Here is a 22,479-nt window from a genome sequence, read left to right as displayed (position 1 = left end):
TGATGGCTCCTCCTCTTTGGTAACCCGATGACCTGTTCACGAAGACGGGCACTTTACGGTAGAACAGTTTAACAATGACCGATACCATGCACTCTCAGTCCCTACTCAAGCTGACCAAAGTGCTCACCCACCCGCTTACTGACAGCTGCCAGTGATGCTTGACTACGGTGTTCTACTGGGTACCGCGTTTCTACTATCAGTCCACAGCGGGACTCAATTCCGTCAAGTCCTACAGAGTACATCTTGTGATATACGTGCTCTTAAAATCAGTGAAATTGAAAGTTCTGTGGATGGTGCCACTGAGCAGGGATATGTGTGCAAGAATCTGGAGAAAATCTCCTTCCCCTACTTGTCCATGTCTAAATTGAGGAAGTGAACGTAACAAATTGTGATGACCTACCGTAAATTTCAATTCCTTTTATTGGATATTTTAATAAGCTTTTTTATTTAGCAGGATATTCTTTCAGTATTTAGAATTTCCTTCCTTCTTTTTTTCTTTTATTTTGTACACATTGTACCAAAAAGATACATTGTAACAGCCTTGAATCTTGATGTAACAACTGAGCAAGTAAAAGAACTTCAACTACCACTTACTCTAAGTGATAATCATGGCGAATGTTTTGGTATTGTGTTTTCCCTTTTTCAGGGGTCGATATTTTAATCGGGTCACCCGAGTTACACTTACAAAATAAGTTTTAAGATAATATTTTTTGAAAATATATTTATACCAGACCAAAATTAAGGCCTAAAATCTATTTATTTGAACTTTGCTTCTGAATAGGTAATTAGCAGAGTAAATATAAGTAGAGCAAAATTATATTTTCTCATGAATCTGTAACGAACTACTTCTTAATTTTGCATTTTATTTATAAATGCATTTCTATTAATGTAGTCAAATAATATAAAATTTCAACTTATAAATTAAATATGTTTGATGATTTTGGTAGCTCCAGACTGTTGATTATTTGCGAACACTAACACCTATTTGACCTTTCAAAATCAAGAAATAATTGTTTAACTTATAGTTCTTTATTATTATTGTTTACATTGTGCAAAAGGATAATAATTTTTGATGTTTGTGCTATTTTTAAGAAAGTTTTATTAATCGTGTATAGTAAACAAGCGTAAAGAATCGATCTTAATATCTTATAGCACATTTTTCAAGAATGCTCCTAATGTTTTTTAGCTGTGAAATATTTTCATTATTTATGCGTTTATATTTCAGTTGTATTGTAGTGTTGAAAATTTTGTGCATCAACAGTATCTTGCTATTTAAGTTACATAATTTTACTTATTTTTTGTTTTGGGAATATAAATTTATTTGATTTTACTTATTGTATGCTTCTTTTTTTATCTATTAGTATAAACAACATTTGATTTCATCAGTTTTTCTGTAATGATGATGGAGTAAAATTGAGACTACACAGGTGTTAAGATCTTTTAAAGAGTTACTTTGTGGTAAGTAATCGCTCTATAAACAATTAGTAAAATTTTGTACCATTTAATACTGTTTTTTTTTAAAATTATGCTTTATAATAATTATAATTTTTTGTATGTAATGTTATGAACATCAGTTTTTCTGCAGAGAAATAAGATTATGCTAGATGAAAATAAGGAAATTTTTCTAAACATAGGTATTAATTTTTTGTTCATCTATTCAACAACTCAGGGGGTTAAAAAAAATTTTAAATAATTTTTTGTGTGTGTGTAAATTTTATGTCTCATTGTGATTACAAGTACCTAACTATTTTTCATTTTTATTTGTAACTAATTTTTTTGAATAAAAGAGTTGGAATCTCAAATATTTTTTTCTCTTTTGCAACCGTCATGGTGTCCTTAATAATAATACTGGACGCTAATAAAAAATAACATTGAAAGTATTATTTGTTTAAAGCAAAGTGGCAATTTTAAAATCTTTTATTTCTAAAGGCCTAAGGATAGTTTAAACCAGGCAAACTAAATTCAAAAGACAGCTTGGACATCTTTGGAGATGTTTACAGTTCACAATAAATTGTTGCAATTAGAAGTTACAATTTTACTAATTTGTGTGTGTGTGTGTTTTTTTTTTTTCCTGACTTCTTTTAAGAGAGTTGATTTTGGTTGACTTTTCATGTCGTTTTAGGAATTGATAGTTTTTCAGAGTTGGTTCATTTTTCTCAAAAAAACATTGAATTTTATTTTAAAATTTTAATAACCTTTTTTTTTTTTTTTTTTTCCTTTGCCTTATGTGTTATTTTTTTAGTGTGTTAAAAATAAATTATCTAAAATGAATTTCAATTATATTAATAAAAATCTTTATACTTTCTTTAAATAAAAATCAATAACTATTGTCATTGTTTTCCAAATACTATGACAAATTAAAAATCCTTTTAATTTGTATCTCTATCTTTATTGTGCTGCTTTTGGCAAATCTGTGTTTTAGTTTTCGCGCTTCCAATTTTGATGGGTAATTTGTTGGCATCTTGTTTGATGGCATTTTTTAATCTTATAATTATTTTATTAATCAATCTTAAGATCCCTCTTAAAATTGATAGATTATGCAAAAAAATAGTAAAGGTTGCTTGAAAGGGATTTCCTCTTTTCTTAGAAAACGAGGTGTAAACGAATAGGAGAAGTGTGAAATGTTATTTTAGATACTGTCATTTAAATTTCTCAAATATTAATGGACTGACTCATTTTGTTATATCTTTTAAAAAGTAAAATTCAAGAGTGTCTCACTGTCAAAATCTAATTCCGGTAAAGTCATACCGAAACAATTCTGGTAAAATTATACCAAAATAATTCTGCAACATGTTAGTCTTTTTGTGAAAAATATATTAATTTTTACATAATATACAACCGAAGATTTTTTCCACGTCATTCTAACAGTCTTCAAAGTTGTTAAGCAGTCTCTCAATTTAAGAAAGTAAAGCATTTCTCTCATACCTTTTTTTTATCCCTTAATCTTTTAAAAGTATAATGCTGTTGAATTATACTCTTACACTAAAGGTTTAAGAAAAAACATTAAGAAAACTAAAGCAAATTTTTTTGTCATGTCATTCAAGAAAGCAAGGAAGAATCTTAAGGGATCCAGGAAAAACCCTTGTCCAAAAAATGTTTGGATCATCTTGATAATAATTTTATTTCTGTCATCCTTGGTTTTTCATAGTTTCAATTGAGTTTTGATCAATTTTAAAACTGGATTTTAACTTTTGCTATGTCAAATACCTGTTTTTATACCCAAGTTGATATTTATTTAAATAGTTTTAAATTATTTCTTAAAGATACTCCAAAACTTTAATTTAAATTTTTTAATATAATTATTATTGGAATATCATTAAAACTAAGTATTAAAAGTACTTCTGCAACTAAATAACTGTGTTAAAAATTGTTTTATAATAAAACATGTATATATGCATGATTCTAAATTATTGAAAATGAAATTGAAACGTGTCATTATTACTAATAATTAAAACGACAAGAATTTGTGTTGCCTCATATAAGCAGACATTTAAATTAACTGCAGTTTTGATGTTGATAAAAATTTCCTTGTAGATTAACATATTGAATAACTTAATTTACCAATAAACCACACCAAACAGCTTTTTAAAAGCCATATTAGGGTAATTTCATTTTAATATTAAGTATACTTTAAGATTAAAAAATATATTTATAATATTAACATGATATGTGATTCTGGAAATAGTTTTTTAAAACTAAGAATTGGTAGGGTATTCATGCCCATTATGTTTTTTCGGGTAAAAAATTCCATATTCAATAATTACTTTTTACGTATATAAAGTATTAAAAAAAATGAATTGAATTTTCCCTTGGCTCTTTACTTGCATTCGGAAAAATCCATTTGAATGAAAGTTTTTGCAATATTTTTTCAGAATTCAAATGTTACTGTGAAAATGTCATTTCAAATGTGCTGAAAATTATTATAGACCCAAGTAGAAATCTGTTCTTACACAAAATTATGAAAGAATGTATTCTCTACCAAATCATCTAAGGTCATAAGCATAAATCAAATGGATGATGTGTTTCGCTCATCGTCGGAATCTTTTGTCTTCAAAAATAAATTAAAATTAATATGAAACTAAAATTTAAATTTTTTAGTCAGTTTGCAAAAACTAGTTTGTTTGTTTTTCACACAATTCTACCTAATGAAATTTTTAAAGCTCCTTCCTATTTTAGAGAATGTTACTGCTGTATTTGTGATATTAAAGTTTGCTTTATGCAGACATGGACAACTATATTATATACTATATTGTCAAAAACAGTTTGATTTTTAAGAATTAAAAAGTAGTGTGCGAACTTCCACTTTACTAAAAAATGTGTTAATATACTTTACTGAAATGTTTTATTAACTTGTTAGAAGGAAAAAGTCAATTAATGCCATCTGTAATTTTTTATTTTATTTATTTACTTAAAACTAGAAATTACATTAATTTTCGTTAAGCGCATACTTTCTACATTCATGTTGTGTTATACAATTTTTATGCAATGCAGATACAGTTTCAATCTGAATTAAAGATAGCTGTTCAAAAAATTTGAAAATATTCAAAAGCTGTAGAGTTAAATTTTGTTTCCAACTGTATTAAAAAAAAAGAAGAATTTTTGCGTTGATATTTTGTATTATTTTATTTAAACTTAAGTTTAAAACAACTGTCAGTTATGTACTTTTATTGGCTATTAATTTCTTCTTAGTGTAAAAATTGTATTAAATATTTTTTAAAAAAATGACTTTTTTCTCTAGGTATTTAACATGGTTTGTTTTTGGAATATATGTACATCTTGAAACCTATTAAAATGGGAGTAAGTGCTTCTTCTCCAGCTTCTTGTAGTAATCCTCAGCCTGAGCCTATGGCATCATCTCTTCAGGCTCAAAGTGTGTGCACAAGTTTTTCATCTGGAAATGTTGATCAATATGGAAAGGAAAAGAAGAGAAAAGTCGGATCATTGTCCACTCTCCGTAAACGTTTCGCTCGTCGGCGGAGAACGAGCAAGGGGTTCGACCATGCTCAAGTATTCCGTGAATTTATAGCAGACTGGAGCCCAAGAGATGTTGTAGCTTTAGTTGAAGAGTATGAAGCAACCGCTGCGTTGAAGGAAATTACTTTACAAGCAGAAATGGCTCGTCCTGTTTCTAGTTCGTGTAAACAGGATTTGGGGCTACTGTTTGAGAACAAATACTGTTCTGATATTAATCTCATCTATCAAGGAACAGTGTTTGCTGTTCATCGTGCAATATTGGCAGCAAGATGTCCCTTTTTTCGTGAAATGCTCAATAGTTTATCATCAATCTGTACAGAAGTGGCTGTTGATATAGACATTGCTGGTGTTAGTATATCTATGTTTAATGAACTTTTGAGATATTTATATACTGGAGAATTATCTGTAGCAGATAGTTACAGTGGTAATTTTGATATCTTGTTTCAGTTAAGTGAACAATTTGGAATTCCAAATCCACTTGAACAAGATTTAAAATATTTACTTGAAACTGGTATTTACAGTGATATTTCTTTAAGCTTTACTTCTCCAAGTGATACTGGCCACTCTGTTGTGCGTGGCCAGACAGCATACATCTGTGATCATATATTAATGGACGCGGAAGGAAAGCCGTGTAAAATTTGCCATGGGACAAATGAGTTTTGGTGTCATCGAGCTATTTTATCTGCTCGGTCACCTTTTTTCCGCAATGTTATTCATCGGCAGCAAAGAAGGTCTGCGGACATGCATGAGACCCATAGGACTCGCATACTGTTAGACGATAGCATAATACCTCGAAGGTATGCTTGTATTCTACTACGAGCTGTTTATCAAGATGCTTTGGAATTTGGGGCAGTGCTACCTGATAGTTCAAAGAGAGGCAGCATGGCGGATGTACATGTTCCTCAGTCATCAGTTGAAGAAGCTATGCAACTTTTTGAAGTTGCACGCTTCATTGAAATGGATGCCCTTGTTCATAGTAAGTTATTCTTATTCTAGACTAATTCAACTATTTTAATCAGGGTTGGCTTTTTGCCGGCAGAAACTGGTTTTTGCCATGCCAGTGGCAGCGACTGGTTATAACCGGCAAAAACTGGCAGAAACTAAAAAAAACGTCTATATTAGTTCTAGTAATTGCTTAATGACATTTTGTTTAAGTAACTGAAAAATTTAACTCCATGTAACTGTAACAAACTTTTTAACTCATTGTTTCTAAATATGTATTATTAAATATATATTATTAAATATATATTATTAAATATAAAGATTGCAGTATATCAAATATTTATATAAAATAAAGTAATGTAATAATAAATATAAATATTAGATTTTAGTTTATTATATTAAACTCTGAAATTCAGTAATTATTATCATTTAACTCTTAACATAACTGAATAGAGCTATTTTCAAATAGTTTTTTTCAAGGGAAATAGCATGGCAACAGTCCAATTATTATAACGATAATAGTTTTAATCTTTGCTGTATGTAAGAGGCAATATAATTGGTTAGATTCACTGATTCATAATCAATTAACTGATTCATTTCTATGAATTATCCATTGTATGTCAAGCTCACTACTTACTTTTATGTCATTTTCTGAATTTCTGCCACATTTGTGGCAGAGAAGGGTTTCTGCCATGCCAGTTTTAACCGGTTTCTACCGGTGGTTTTAACCACCTCGGCAGAAACTTGCCAACCTTGATTTTAATGAATTTTAAATGGTGTTTCTAATTCTCAATGTAGAATTTAAATTGAGCTAATATGTACTTTTACAGGTTGTGAAGACTTTATAGTAGAATCACTAAACTTGGAAACTTTACTACCTGTTTTAAGATGGAGTAGTCAGCCCCATGGCTCACATTGGGTTTATCGGCAAGCTATTAATTTTATTCGGGAAGAGTTTATGACTGTTTCTGCTTCACCTATTTTGTTCCAGTTAGAAAAATCTCATTTAATTGATGTAATAAAGTCAGACTTTCTTCAGGTAATTATGATAATTTAGTCATGTTTCTTGCATAGATTCTCCCATTTTTATTGCAAACTTATATTATTAAAAGTTTTTTTTCTAAACTAATTAAATTATATTATTTTTTCGCCTTTTCTATATAAATTAAGGAATCAAAACTAGTACTTGCATTCAGTAATTACAAATTTAAAATTATTGAGGGATTATGTGTGTAAATTAAGAACATCTTTTGTGTCTTTTTTCTTAGTGGTTTCAAATATTTTTATCATTATTTTTATTACTATGAAAGATTTTTATTATCACGAATGCATTATAAATTTTAAGTTTATTTGAACGAATTTGTGACATTGTTCATTTAATATATCTTGTGAGTTGAATTATAAATGTAATATTTACTCCTGTTGATAAGTTAATATTTACTCCTTCTAACGATAACGTAAATTTTGTATAGTAATCGTAAATTTTTTTTAATTAGGGTGTATTTTAATGACTGCATTTGCCTATAATCTGCTTTAATCTTAATCACTACTCAAGGGAAATTTGTCACTGGTCTGCAGATCAGTGACTAAAATGTATTGCTAGTCAGTACACAGTTTTATTAAGCTGTTTATTGTCTCCTTTAAGTTTTTTTGTTTATAAAAAGTTAATGAAGTGAATTCAAATGAAAAATTACAATACAATTATGATGAAACATGCAGTGTTACAATAATGAACTGAAACATAAAACTGAAAATAAAAAATACCAGGTATAAGTTTTATTGTGGTCCAAGTCAAATTTCAGTGATCGCAGACCAACAAAATAACTTTCATTTGAGTCATGAATCATAACAATAGAAATATACATTAGAAATATTTTCTCCAAATTTCATTTTTATTAATAAAGTTCTGCAATTTTTGCTAATTTTTATTAACAGTTCAAATTAATTAAAGTAGAATGTCTAGACCAACATTTTTATGGAAACTGACAATTATAAAAAATATCTTATAGGATGACCCAGGGTTATTCACGATCACTCTGTTTCTGGGGTAAATAATGATCTCTTAAGTTTTATTTAAAAAAAAAAAAAATTTTAATTTGAGACATGGACAAGAAGGCTTGTACACTTTACCAAAGTATAACTATATTTACTTAATAATAGTTTTTTGTTTAATCTAACAAAATAAGTATCTTTTAAACTGCTTTCTGTATTTTCCATTTCAAAAAGGGGTTTCAAAATGTGCACATTTCTGCAAAGATCCCCCTCCTTCTCTTAATAATAAATATTTTGAATTACTTTCTTTTTCTTTGATATAAAAGTAGTGTATTCTTTTGTTTAATTGTTTCACATCTACTGTAAACATTATAATTGATTATAGGAAAGTGTATCAAATGTTGCCCCTACAGATGGGATAATTATTGATCACAGGGGTAATTCCTGATCATTGTCATTTCTTCTTATAAATAGTAATATAAAATTGCTAATAAATAGTTAATTGTCTTTTCTTAAATAACAGTTCATATTTATTAAGTGGAACAACTATAAAATATACTTTAACTGTCATCACAAAATTTGTTTTGAACTGTATACAAAACTGTATTCTGATTTGCACCATTTCTGGTTTGTCTTACCTTGCTTCTATATTAATTTTATGTGTGTACATTGTTAGAATAATTTTTAAGTGTATAAATTAGCCTAGTATAATTGTTAGAATAATTTTTAAGTTTATAAATTAGCCTAGTATAAATATGGTGAGAAATTATGAGCCTAAAAAGGATACTAAGCTTCTAGAAAACAAAATTAGTGAATTTTTTTTAATGATTGAAAATGAAAATTTCAGTGTGAGAGCTGCTACCAGAGCTCTGTTGACATACCTTACTTAACTTTACACTTTCCCTTAATGAAGTTAAAAAATCCAGCAAAAGTAACCCATGTGGAAACTCTCTTATATTTCAGCAGAACATGAGAATGAGTTGACTGATTGCCTAAAATGTATTGCACAATGCAAAGATTTTTTAAAATTTAAAGTGCTAATCTTTCTTCTTGCTTTTAAATAAATCGTCTTATTAGCTGCTTAAACATATCTTTTTTGTTTATTTGTTTGATCTTGATGTCTTAAATGTTAATTACCAGTATATAATTACTTTTAAACAGCCCCTTTACAATAAAAACTGGTGATCAGTAATTACCCCAGAAGTGATCAGGAAATTATCCCAGAAATGATCAAGACCAGGGATAATTCCTGATCACTAAATATTTAAAATCTTTTAAATTCTAATTAGATTTTCAAACAAAAGAAGGTGGCATAGGACTCATCTCTTATAGCCTCAAATTTCCAGTAAATATTAAAATTCTATTTTGAATAATTTTTTCACAAAATAGATGTTTGCATTTTTTTAACAGGAATTACCCCAGGTGACCCTACTGAAACTTATTGGATAATCTTTAAATAATCTTTTTATTAATGTGCAACTGTATTGCATAAATGCTATCAGATAAAATGTTAGACTTCGAATAAAAACAAGTTCAGGTTTACGAATCCATAAGTTCAAGTGTACAAATATTTAGTGAGAGCCAAAAGAAATTTAAAAATGGACTCTAGATTTATGCTTTACTACTTCAAGATACCCTAGACGAGGTGCACTAATACAAGACACTAGGTTATCTTAAAAATGGATGCTAGATTATGATATTATTTAGTTTTCAAACAACAAAATTCAGTTATATGTTTAGATTTTTTAAATTGGCATAATAAAATAAGAAAAGTTGAATTTGCTTGCAACTGGTGACTTTGTATTTGCAGCTTTTTTGGTTGCTTGTGCCTGCGAAATGGAACAGTACCAAAATTTTTAATACTGAAAGCCTTTATTATTATGATTTTACTTTTATAATTTTCTTGTTACAAAAATAAAACTCAATTGAATTATTAAAGTGTATGGCTTAAAAATATTGCATGTAAACTAGGATTCCATTTTCTAAATGATAAAACTTAATATGATAATAGCTAAGTTAATGGAAGTTGCACAAAATGATGCAGATGTTTCTTATCTTTATATGATTTTGGAAAATCTCAAAAGAATAATTGAAATAAACTGTTAGAAATGGTTGCCCGGAGTAACTAATTCAAATACTTATTGTCTATTTTTTAATGTATGCCTAAAGAATAAGTTCAAGAGGATATATTGGTGATTTTTCAGTATTTTATTTTATTCTGTTCCTGAAAGGATGAATATCACCATTAAATATCTAGCAAGTGATAAAATATATTCTTACATTCTTAAAGATACATTTAGATAAAAGAATTTTGCTTACTTTGATTAATATGTGTCTTTATTCTATCTAATTAAGATTTTACTCTTAGGCTGGTGAACTTGAAGTTCTTCAGGCAGTTTTAAAGTGGGGAGAACATCAGTTGTTCAAGCGTGTTGAAGAAAGAGGTGAGATATTTTAAGTGATTGTTACGGAAAATTTTAACATATACAATAGTAAACTCTCGATTTACTGAGAGGATCAGATTATATATATATATATANTATATATATAGCCCCTGCTTATATGATCATAATAAATTTCCAATAATTCCTGACTATAATATATTCCCTGATAAGTAAACTAATTGTAATTTACAAAAAATATAAATGTCTAAATTAGGTATTAATTTTTTCAATCAATCAGTTCAAGGGTTTAATCGAGTTACTATCAATATTTAGTATAATTGTTAGAATAAATTTCCTAATTGTGTGTTATTTTATTATGTTATAGTAGTTTTAGTATACTTTCGAGTCCATGCAGCTCAGCATCAATCCAAAAAATAGTTTCGAATTTGTCTTTGCCATACAAAACTGAAAAAACTTGGCGTAAAAAGGGCTCCAAAACTATCTATATTATATTTATAATTATTTAATATTTTCTTCACCAGAATTTGGGTTTTTGACAGTGTAATTGTTAAAACAAAACGAGAGAGTTTAATGTCAAAATAATTCTAGGACATGATTGATGACTTGTAATTTTATATGTGTGTTATTTATAAATATTTCGTATTTCTACTCGTAGTAGCTGATAATTATCCATACACTAAAATTTTGAGTTTTATGACATGAGGATTAAAACCGATAATTGTCAAAAACACTGACTATTGGTAGATTTTTCATACCCCTGACTTTTTGCAGTAATTAAATGCTTACTTCAGCTTCTTTCTTCAGTAACACTATACTGTTTCATTCTTAAATTTTATTTTACTTAATTTTATGAATCTGATTTTTATATTGATATTAATTTATGCAGTTTGTTATAGTATTTGGTTGTTGCTTATGAAAGTAATTCTATGCTTACAGAACCAAATTTAGTAAGCCACACTGCCCATAGCGTCAGCAGAAGAGGTCTAAGAAGACGAGATTTAAGTGATGTTGAGCTTCGAGACTTGCTGTCCGACCTCCTTAGCTGTGTTCGAATCAGTCATATTTTGCCTCCAGACAGTGAAGTTCTTGTATCAGCTGTACGACGAGGATTGATCAGTACACCTCCATCTTATATGCTAGGTGATGATTTATTAGTTGGTCATAGTTCGAATCTGAAGCCTAAAGCTTGGATAAGAGGTCGTAACAGCCATGGCTTATATGTTAAGCCTCGTCTTTTTACTCCTTATGTTGAGGAAGCTAAGGTAATTTTGTTTAATTTATAATATGCATTGTTATTACTTTGTAATAATATATTTCATTATTTATGTGTTGATATTCATTAAAATTCGCATTTATGTATGTAGTGCATACATATTTGATTCTATTTAGTTGGTTTTATTATTTTTTATTTTTCAAATTCGGGAAAAGAAAGTTTTGTTTTATTTTCAATATATTAGTGCTAGTTGTAATTAAACACTCAATTCAATGATATAAGTTAAGTAGCTGCAAATGACACACTATTATCTTGAGAATAATGTCCGTCTGCTCTTCATTTAGGTGTTACATTCATTTTTTCAGCACACGTCTTTGATAATTGGAAAACATACAGGAAAAAAACTTAGTGTAATAAACTTCAATATTTTTCTTTCAGTGAAACTTAAGAGAAAAAGAAAAAATTTAAAGCCACTTTTAAACTTTTTTTTCTTTTATTTCTGTAAATTATTTTTTATAATTTTAACTGATTTTGATTCAAGCAGCTTCCTGTTCAAAGTTTGAATTGCCTTTTTGCCAGATTTCTTATTATAAACCAGTTAGACTGTATGTATGAACTTGTTATATTATCTTGTATTGTGTTTGCTGCTTCTACTTTTTATTTGTTTTCATTCCTGGAACTCTTCTGATTTCAGAAGAAGAGCGTGGAATTTCGTTGTCGCAGTTGTTTCATCCTTGGGTCCAGGTTTTCATCTTCCCTCCCCATCGACTCAAAGCCTCATAAGATTCTTTACTGCTTAGCCAGTAAACTAGCTAGCCGCAATTTTCTCCGCTTTTACACCAAATATTTATAGCTGATGAAGCTTATAGAGCAAAATATATAGCAAGGAAGAGCATGATGGTCTTCTTCATATTTGGGAGGTGCGCTTGTAACATTTGCAGCAATTTCATGGGGGGAAAAGATTACAAGACCATGGACTTACTTTGTTTGAAACTGAAAGGGGAACTAACAGTATCATGTTTTCAACAATCAATTTTGTTTTTGAAGATAATACTTTTTAAAAATAAAAGTCCGTTTTTTAAAAGAAATTTAATAGGAATTTCTTGTTTTTAAAATCAAGTAATCTCATTGGAGGAATTTTTATTTTTAATAACATTATTTCTAAGTTTAAGAAAATTCTTGTTTCAAAAATCTAAATTGATTTTTTAAAACCATTATATATTTTCATTATTGTTTAAAGGGAATTATTATTATTATTTTTTTAAATAATTGCTTTTTTTATTTTTAAAGAAAATCAAATTTTTATTATTATTTATAAAAAATAGAAATTCTTATTTTGATGAATATTATTTATTTTTAAAAACATTATTTTCTATACTTAAATTTTTCTTAAAAGAAATTCTTTATTTTAAAATATAATTTATTTTGTAAAAATATTACTTGTTTGGAGATTTTAATTGCATGGTACATTTATAAGTAAAAATTTTTAATTTTTAAATCTTATTTTACTCTTCCTGCTAGCGATTTTTCTAGTAAATTTTATTCAAATGTTTATTATAGATGATTACCTCTTCAAATATTAATTAATATTTTATATTAATCTTTTTAAAATATTAATATATATATCTTAGTATTTTTAAAAACTATTATCTTTATTTATATCAAAACATAGCTAAATTAAAGTAATAAATAGTAAAAATTGTGGCTAAATATTTGAACTTTTAATAAAATTAGGCTTTTAACATGGTTTTAACATAACTTTATACATGGGTTGTCAAAAACTGTGGAGTGAATACCTCTTGATCTAAGGGTTATGGAAACATGGTTAAAATTGAAAATACAGTAGGGAACCGATTATCCGGAATGATCGGGACCATCGCTATTCTGGATTTCTGAATCGCTACAAAAAGCCGTTTTTCTTATTGTTAAACCCAACTAAAAAAAATTATTTGGAAATAATCTTAAAAAGAAGAAAAAACGATGAAGTAATACACTAATGATTATTTCCAAAATGATGGTAAGGTAAACATCTTTCAAAAAAGAAAGAAAAATCCTATAATCTTACGATGAAAAAAACATTTTTTTTAAAAAAAATGGCGGAAAAATGTATTGAATTTCGTTCCGGTTTTTTGGTTTTCTGATTTCCGGATAACGGGTTGTGTACTGAATTTTCCAAATTAAGTTAGTATCATATAATAGTTATGATTGAGTGACTTGTTTTGGTAAGTTTTTAGAAAAGTTTTTAAACCTGGTTTTAATGCTTAAACCTCAAATTAGAAAAATGCTCTTTAAATACTAGTACTTTTTACAGACTATAGTATTTTTTACATACTGTACTTGTCTGTAAGAAATTTTTTTTTTTAAAAAAAACTAGTAAAATTTACCCAAAAAAAGAATTAAAAAATATTTTACTGCTTTCTCACAAAGAAATAGGACAAAGAAGTCGTCTGCATAACATCTTAGGAACCACAATAAAAACTTTCTTACTAACATGACAGTGGATGCAAACTTAACTGAACTGCAAACCAACGAAAACTAAATTGAACTTAACTAAACTGAATATTTCAATCTTATGATAAGAGCCATGATGACTCGGGAAAAGAGCATTCGCCTTCAAATTAGATGAACAGGTTTCAAATCCCAGCAATGGCTGGTTGATACGAATTCCGTTACCGGTTTGCACCGACTGTTGTGCAATATCCTCGGCGGAATAAAGTATTCTCAGTGTTAGACGGATCAAGGGTTACTGTCCCCTTGCCGTCAGACTAACCGTCAGAAGCTTTCATGATTTACTTCTCCTTGTAATGCAGATACAGGTTAGTTCCATCAAAACGTCCTCCACGAAGACACATTTCTCACAACACTTGGTTCAGGAGTTCCCTTGTCTTCTGGATTAGGTTCAAAATAACAAGGATACGGAGTTGAAGTGGGACTAAACATATGAAAAGTTTAAAACTGAAATACCTAAGAATGAAAGATTTTTAAATGCAAGCACCTCTTAAATGGATTGCATTATAAAATTTAATCTTATTTGGTTGAAATTATCCAAAGGTATTTGCATTAAAAAATGTTAAGTGAAACACATTGATAGAAATAAAATAGTTAAAATTAATATTTAATTACTTTTACAAAGTTTATCTCGAAGTTGATGGTTCACAGTTAGCAATTTTTCATAAATTCGAAAGAAATAGTAAAAATTTTACTTCAATTTACTTTTTTTTTCTTTGAAATATTTAAATAAAACTTTCACATAATAATATGAAGCATAATTATGAAGATTGCTCTACTGAAAATAAAATTTTTCTTTAAGTTAAATACATTGAAAATCTCATAGAAAAGGAAAATAAGAAAGATTTTAAACACTTAAATCTCAATTAAGTAAAAATACTGTTTTATTATTTTTGTAAAACAGATACTTTGAAGTATGAAAATATTGAAGTTATTTCGGCTGAAAATTCAAGTTAAAGAAATCTCGAACAATTTTAAATCCTATTCTAAATTTTTAATCCTATTTTCTAATCACTTAATCCTTTTTTCTTAACTATAAACGAATGGATTTTTAGTAATAAATATTATTTATTCGTTTTGACAAGCTTTTTTATAATTAATCCCCTAATTATTCAATTTTGACATCTAAAAAAAAATACTATTTATTAATATACTCTAAAAAAAACTATTTAAAAAACCATTCGGAAAAAAAATCTATTTACTATTTCGCAAATCTTCCTTTTTCTAAACTAAGAAAATTATACTACTCATGAAGTAAAATTATGAAAGTTGAACCTACTATTTTTATTAAGAAATTGCGAATTTTAATAAATATTTATTAACATATTACGACATATCTTGATTTTCGCAGTCAAAATATAAGTCAGTGAATAAGAATTAATATAAAATAAATCAGCATAAAGTAAAATTAATATTTGGCCCATGCACATCATACACTTTTAAATATACCAGTGTTTTGCCAAAATTTTTAAATCTTAAAAATTCCAACTCGAAAAATTTGTTCCCAATTGAAATTTTAAATAAAATATTCTTAATTAAAAAAATCATGACAAGCAGGCAAACCTTTTGTAATATTAATATGTAGTATAAATTTGTATACCTTGCATTTCAAATTAAATAAAATAAAAATGATTATTAAATTATTTTTTGCACGGCATTAACTTTGGATAAATAATTTTTTCTAATTTTATGCAAATTTTTTTTATTCGCTTAAGTAAATCTCGAAATATAGTGAAATACTCAAAATGTAAGTTTAACATTAAGGGGTCCAAGGTGTGGACCTCTCTCCCGACTAAACAATAAAGTCCATATTTTCCTGATCATACTTTCCCCAATATTTTGAGGGTCAGAAATCCAAATTTGTTTTCTTAAAAAAGGGTTGTTTATTTAGAAAAATTACGTTTTTCTGTCTGATTTTGTAACCTAAAATATCTGCATTAGCTAATTAGCATTTCGGTGATCATTTCCTAAACCATTGTGATCACCTAGTAAGTGGAGATAAGATCATTAGAACAAAAATTAATCAGGACTCCTCCTTTCTTTTTTTTTGCATCATATTTTATGAAAAGAAATTTTGCATTTTGGCTGTTATTCATCAAAATTTAAATTCACTAAAAGGAATTTCTAATTTACAGATATTTTTCTATTCTCTCTCTCTCTATATATATAAACTGTCAAACAACATTATTAGTAATACAAGTATGAAAATTTATATTTTACACAAAATTTTCTTATTTTTGAATCTTGATCTTCTTAATTTCTTTTTTCTAAGGTTGTTTGGTATGTTTTTTTTTTTTTTTAAACTAGAGCTTATCATTATTAGTGAATTATTATTTCTACTTTTTCCCCAATTATTTCAACTGTTTTTAAAAAAAAGACGTTTTTTTGTTGTTTTTTTAATTTATTTTAATTTTGCCTAATAGTTTCCTTAGCATCATAAAATATATTATAATTGTGAGCTTATATTTTTGTAACTAAGAAGAATTTGTTATTAATATTTCTGTCATAATATTTATATATCTTTTAGGGATGGCTGGAAGAACAGCTTGGCCAAGATACAGATGTTGTTCGCCAGCAGGTCTGGCACATATCTCATATTCCTGATACTTTATATATGGTTGAGAAACCTCTATCATTTAGTGAAGGTGTCGTTCCCTTAGGCCATTTATGTCCACTTTCAAGTATGGAGTTCATGAAGGATGTTGTTTTAGGTAGAAAATTGTTATTTAGCATTTCGAATACTGCATCTCAAGTTTCATTTATAATACTAGTGAATTTGTAGAAAAGATTAATCTCACTTTGCATTGTCAAAACTAAAAGACCTATTTTTGTCACATTGTCTAAAAGTTAGTGCAAACTTAAAAATCAGCATGCATTTAAAATCAGCTGTGTCATTGGTATAATATAGAGAAAATCGGCTAGAGAAATCATCAAATTGTCCATTATCATTACAACAGTGGGGTTGTTTTATGCTGTGATTGGTGTTAAAAATGTAGACTGGAAGCAGCTGTTTATGATAAAAGTAGAAACTACCAAGATTTGAACCTGAGGCATCATTATCGTTCTATTAAGAATTTTAATCTCATGGCATTAAAACTCTAAAAAATTGGTCAAACCTTATATTTAAGATAAAATAAATTTAGTCACTTTTATTTGAGAGGCCATGGGCTCTTGTAACTTTCCTGTGGCGAACTTTTTTCAGTTGCTATTTTTTTTTAAAATTATATTTATTTATATATTTTTTTATTAAATTCTTTTTTAAAAATATTGATTTAGCCAACTATTATAGGCATCTAAATTTCCTTTTATAATAATATAAATTATTTGAATTATAACCTTCAGATTTTTACTGTCTTGGACTTCAGTTTTTTTTAAATACCTTTTCTATTTATAATACTGATCGTTTTAATTATAACAAATTCCGTGAAGTCAGATTGATTAAAAAATTATTGATTCAATAGAAGTTCCCTCTGGAAGAAAAGTAGTGCATATGAAAATTATATTTAATACAAAAAAATTAATAATTAAAAATAAAAAAAAATTTAAACTTTATACTTTGACTAAATAATTTGAATTGAATATTGTATAGTTGAATATTTTATGTAAAAGATCAGAAATGTGCAAATCATTAGTTGATAAAATTATAATTCAATTCTATTTTTTTTAATGTTTTTTAGAAAGCTAAACTTTTTATTTGTATATTCTAGTTTAGTGTCTTAAGAAATTATAAGTCAACTTATTTTCAATATAATTAAGACGAAGCTTTAACATTTGTTTATAGTAGAAGATTATTTATTTATTTTTTGTTAATTATTGCCACTATTCATATGTAAACATTTGATATTGTACTTAATAAGAATTATTTGTTTAGAAAACTGGTAAAATAAATTAGCCAATAAATTTAGGTGCTAATAATCCAAATAATTAACTTGAGTTATAGAGGGCTACTAGCAATTGTTAAAATTTTTCACCAAATTAATTACTAAACATATTAATCAATAATAATTGTTTATTATTTCATACCTACTAAGTCTCCTGTTTTTTAACAAAGACTCCTGTGTTTCACGCCTATCTCCTGTTTACCCATATATTCTCAAATTTCTTTGTATTTTATTTGTTTATTTTTTAAAAAATGGAAGAAGAAAGAAATTTTAGCGATAAAATATCCACTAACGGCAAAAATACTTTTCTTATTCCTCAACAGATGGTGTTATGGCAAGTACTGCAGTTTTTGCACTGCCGCGCATTTGCCAAACTGGATGTAGTGAGAATGCTGCTATGATTCGTTTATTCAGTCAATAATATTTTTTTCTCTCCCTATAACGAGCTTTGTTATTTACCTACGTGAATCCAATAACTTTGTTTGCATTGTATTGTTACCGATCGTCGAAGCATGAATGTATTTCTGTTTTCAGAATCATTCATTGTGGGTGTCCATTCGGCAACTAGTAAATGAACTGTGTAAAAAAATTGAAAAAAGAAAACAGTTCAAAAATTTAGCAGATGTCATATTGGGTATACTATGCATTCCACCTAGCAATGCAGAATTTTCTCAAAAGTTAATTAAGTTTGCTCTGAATTTCGCTCATTACCTTCTAATAAAGTAATTTCTCTGGTAACTGTTATGAACGGAACTTTGATTTTAAAAAAATTTCTTATGCAAAGCCAAATCAGCCACTTATGTTCAAAATATGAATATGTAAAAATTCTGTAAAATAAAGCTAATTACTTAGAATTATGAAAATTATTTTGATGTTGAGTGTTTTTAAATTAGGTAATTATGAATAATGGTTTAAAAAGTCTTCTTTAGATTAATTAATGTATTTAATTAATCTAAATACATATTTTTATACATATTTTTTACTTTGCTAAATGTAAGTTTTATATTATTTCCAATTTTGAATTTCTCTTGTTGACTTACATGATGTATCAAAACAGTACTCACAGTTCAAAAAATGTTGCTAGTAAAGTGTCCAATATTGGCAGGAATGTTATTTTCATTAATAATCATAAACAACCCATGCTGGCTCAGGCGATTGAGTGCTCGCCTCCCAATTGGGTGATAAGGGTTCAAGTCCAACCAATGGTTGGTCGATGCAAATTCCTCACCCAGCTTGCATCAGCTGTGGTGCTGACTAAAATATCCTCAGTAGTAAGACGTGTCATGGGTTACAGTCCTTTTGCTATCAGACTAACCTTGGGAAGTTTTTGCAGTTTTCCTCTCCACGTAACGCAAACGCTTGTTAGTTCTATCTAAAAAGTTCTCCCCCAATGCAAATTTTTTCCCAATACTTGGTCCAGGAGTTCCCTTGCCTTCTTGATTGGGTTCCAAATTACATGGCTATGGAGTTGAAAGTTGGTAGTAGTAAAATCATAATTGAGCAACTGTTCAATGACTGTCATAAAATAAGATTATTTAAGCAATGTTTGTGCCTTAGCTTGGTTTACCCTATACTAATGTTTTTATAAGGTTAAATACCACTGCCTGGTATACCCTAACCCCAATATACATTTTCCCGCTACACCCTACGCTTATGTTTTTTTTTTTTTTTTAAAGGTACAGTTGCCACTGGACAGTATACATTTGTTTGATATACCCAACAATGATTTTTGTTAAGGTTAAGTGCCATTGTCTCCGGTATTCTTAATTCTGACCATTGAGTTGAAGGATTGCATCTTGAATTCGCTCACCACGATTTGGTGATTTTTTTTACAACCCCCTTTAATGGAACATTACTTAATTAGTTAATTTTTATGAATGACTACACAGATTAAGATATGATTTTAATTGGCACCATTTTACCAAATGTTGAACAAGAGCCTGACTTTTTAAAACAGGTTAAATATCTTTGAGCAACACGACTTTGTAAGTATTTATTTGAGATAGATATCTCTTAATTAATCTTTATGGTATATTTGCTGAAAATATTATTATCTGAGATTAAATAACCTGAAATATATTGTACTAATAATTGCAGCTTCTTAAGGATGAAATTCTAATCAAATGAAGCGAATATAATTTTTTTTTTTTTATTTTTAAGAAAAATAGAGTTATTTGCAATTTATATCAAAAAGTTTCTATTAAACGTTGATTAAAAACTAATTTGAAAGATTCATATTAGTCTTTTAGTCAGATTAATTAAACTGAAATACACTTAAATTGAGGCATAATTTTATAAAAATATAAATATTTATTGTATGAAATTGCCAATGCTAATAAATCACAGAGGATTATGAAATTCATTCTTGATAAAAACTATTCAAAATCAGTAATGTCTTAAGAAATGTGATGTAGTTGATCCATCAAATCAGCTCTCACTTCGTCTTCAATCAAGGTCCCTTATAAGTTGATTGTGTGTGTTTTTTCAACATGTAAATTAATTAAATATTGTATTATGTTTTACAGTCTTTATATTTATTCATTCATATTTTAAAACTGGGATCTGATAGAAATATTTTTGATTTCAGATGAAATAACTTTGCGCCAAATGAAAAAAAGAGAAAAGGAATTGAGGCAGGGCCAGAGTGCTCGACGAGCTTATTCAGTGGTTAGAAACCACTGTGATGTCACCAAACTTTTGCAGCTGCGGGTAGTGCGAGAGTTTGGCCTTCCGGATAAGGTGATGGAAGTGCTCCATCGTACTTCCTACCAGTTCCTGGAGGAATATGGAGCTGAGCATCATTCCTCTGCTGCTTCAATACCTCCTAGCCATCCTTCGCGCCACTCTGGGGACCATTCTAGTCACGTCTATGGACTGCCGCGCATGTACAAACCTTCTAGGCATCTCAGCTTAGAACTCGGAGAGGCTAGAGATGAACCTCTTCCGCCTTCCAGCCAGGTAATTCTAGATCACATGAAATTTGATAGGTTTTTTTCTTATTATTTTTAGTATAATTTAGAAGAAATAATTTTAGGTTTAATTGTAATAACTGTTTACAATGAAATTAATAATTAGCTGGATAAAATTTAAAGTTGCTTTGTCTTCGTTACTCATGAATGTTTTATAGTAATCTATAGAATATATTCAACCTGTTAGACTTCCACTCTCTTTAAGTATTATATAAGATAAAGAAATTTGTGTTGCGTAAAAAGCTTTTAATTTTTAGGTTTTACAAAAGAAAACTTTTCATGGAACTCCTAAAACATTGAGCCATTTGCAAATGGCTTCTGAGGAATTTTTGATTTTCTCATTTAATGTTTAAAATGTTTCCAATGAAAAAAATTGCCAAAACTACTTATAAATTAATTCACATATTAAAATGCTTTTTACTATTCCCTGTTTTCTCTAAATGCTTTCTCCTTTATAGATTCATTGTTTTTATTGTTTTGTATGAAATTAAAAGTAATTTGCAAACTTGTTTTTTCAAGTTTCCTTCGCAGATGTCAAGAAGCTGTTGTAGTGATCATCTTAATGAAATCATTCCTGACATCGCTATAGGAACTTCTCTTCTCGAGCAGATTCATATCAATGAGTCTGAAACCAGCCCTGACAGTGGAGGATTCTCTCTTCGCATGTTTTGACTGAAGTGGTCATTTAGCGGACTAAGAAATTGTCTTCCATGTCAGTGTTTTTAACCATGGAAACTGCTAACAAATTATTCATTGTAAATACACTCTGGAACTAACCTCATTATCTGGCTTGCTACTATGTTATTAATAAATGTGTTGGCTTTTTCAACAGGGTGTGCATTTAGATAGATGTTGACAAAAATTTAAACCCTTTTTTCTCAATGAAAAGGCTGTTTATATGAAGGGTGGAATAAATTGCATTGTTCATCATTGTATAAAATATCTTGTTGATAATGTTACTGGAAGATATCTCTTTTTCAAAACAAATGAAAAAGAAACAGCTTTCAATTATTATGTACATAATGTTGATATTTTATTTACATTTTTGCCATTTTGAGATTTTTAACTGTGTTCCTCCCCTTGCAATTAAATTATGTATCTAATTTATCATTTGTTAATGTTGTGTCGAGAGACTGTATGTAAATAATTTAATTTAATTTTAATTGGAACACATATTCCTGTCGAAAGTGATAATTTATGAATTAAAATTATGAAGTGGTTCAGCAATTGTCATTAAACTGCTTTAAAATGTTATGAAGTGAATGTATTTCCTTCAAATATATGCTGATAATTGTCTATTTTAATTAGTTTTTAAGCAATTGAAGTATTCAGAGTACTATGCAATGAGTCATAATTTTTAGTTTCTGTAATTTATAAATTATTTGTTGAGAGATACTTATAAAATTTTAATATAAGTAATATTTTATTTATTGGATCTTTTTACTTTTTGTCTGCTGTACGTAATGTCTAATTAGTTTAAAAATTACATGTAAGCATGTTTTGTTAGAAAAGGTTTTTCTTTTATTATTAAAATTTATCATCTCAGTTACAGTAGTTTTATATGTGGTGTGAGAACGAAACAATATGAAAAAAAA

The 22,479-nt window shown here is 28.1% G+C and overlaps 1 protein-coding gene across 3 annotated transcripts; it reads left to right on the top strand.

Moving 5' to 3' along the window:
- Positions 1-274: 274 nt before the first annotated feature.
- LOC107444139 (BTB/POZ domain-containing protein 7) lies at positions 275-21,809 on the top strand. Of its 3 annotated transcripts, none has more exons than XM_043055210.2 (9): positions 275-401; positions 1,362-1,458; positions 4,739-5,950; positions 6,747-6,955; positions 10,277-10,352; positions 11,250-11,575; positions 16,562-16,745; positions 20,503-20,873; positions 21,404-21,809. In XM_043055210.2, exons 3-9 carry the CDS (start codon positions 4,768-4,770, stop codon positions 21,554-21,556), a joined length of 2,502 nt encoding a protein of 833 aa, XP_042911144.1. In that variant the 5' UTR covers positions 275-401; positions 1,362-1,458; positions 4,739-4,767; the 3' UTR covers positions 21,557-21,809. The 3 variants fall into 3 exon arrangements, with proteins under 3 accessions (XP_042911144.1, XP_042911143.1, XP_042911142.1); XM_043055209.2 differs by lacking the exon at positions 275-401 and adding an exon at positions 532-623; XM_043055208.2 differs by lacking the exon at positions 275-401 and adding an exon at positions 586-781.
- Positions 21,810-22,479: the final 670 nt, after the last annotated feature.

The sequence above is a fragment of the Parasteatoda tepidariorum genome, chromosome 7 (genome assembly GCF_043381705.1).
Source record: "Parasteatoda tepidariorum isolate YZ-2023 chromosome 7, CAS_Ptep_4.0, whole genome shotgun sequence".
Classification (NCBI taxonomy): domain Eukaryota; kingdom Metazoa; phylum Arthropoda; class Arachnida; order Araneae; family Theridiidae; genus Parasteatoda; species Parasteatoda tepidariorum.
This window is presented reverse-complemented; position numbering and strand designations above follow the sequence as displayed.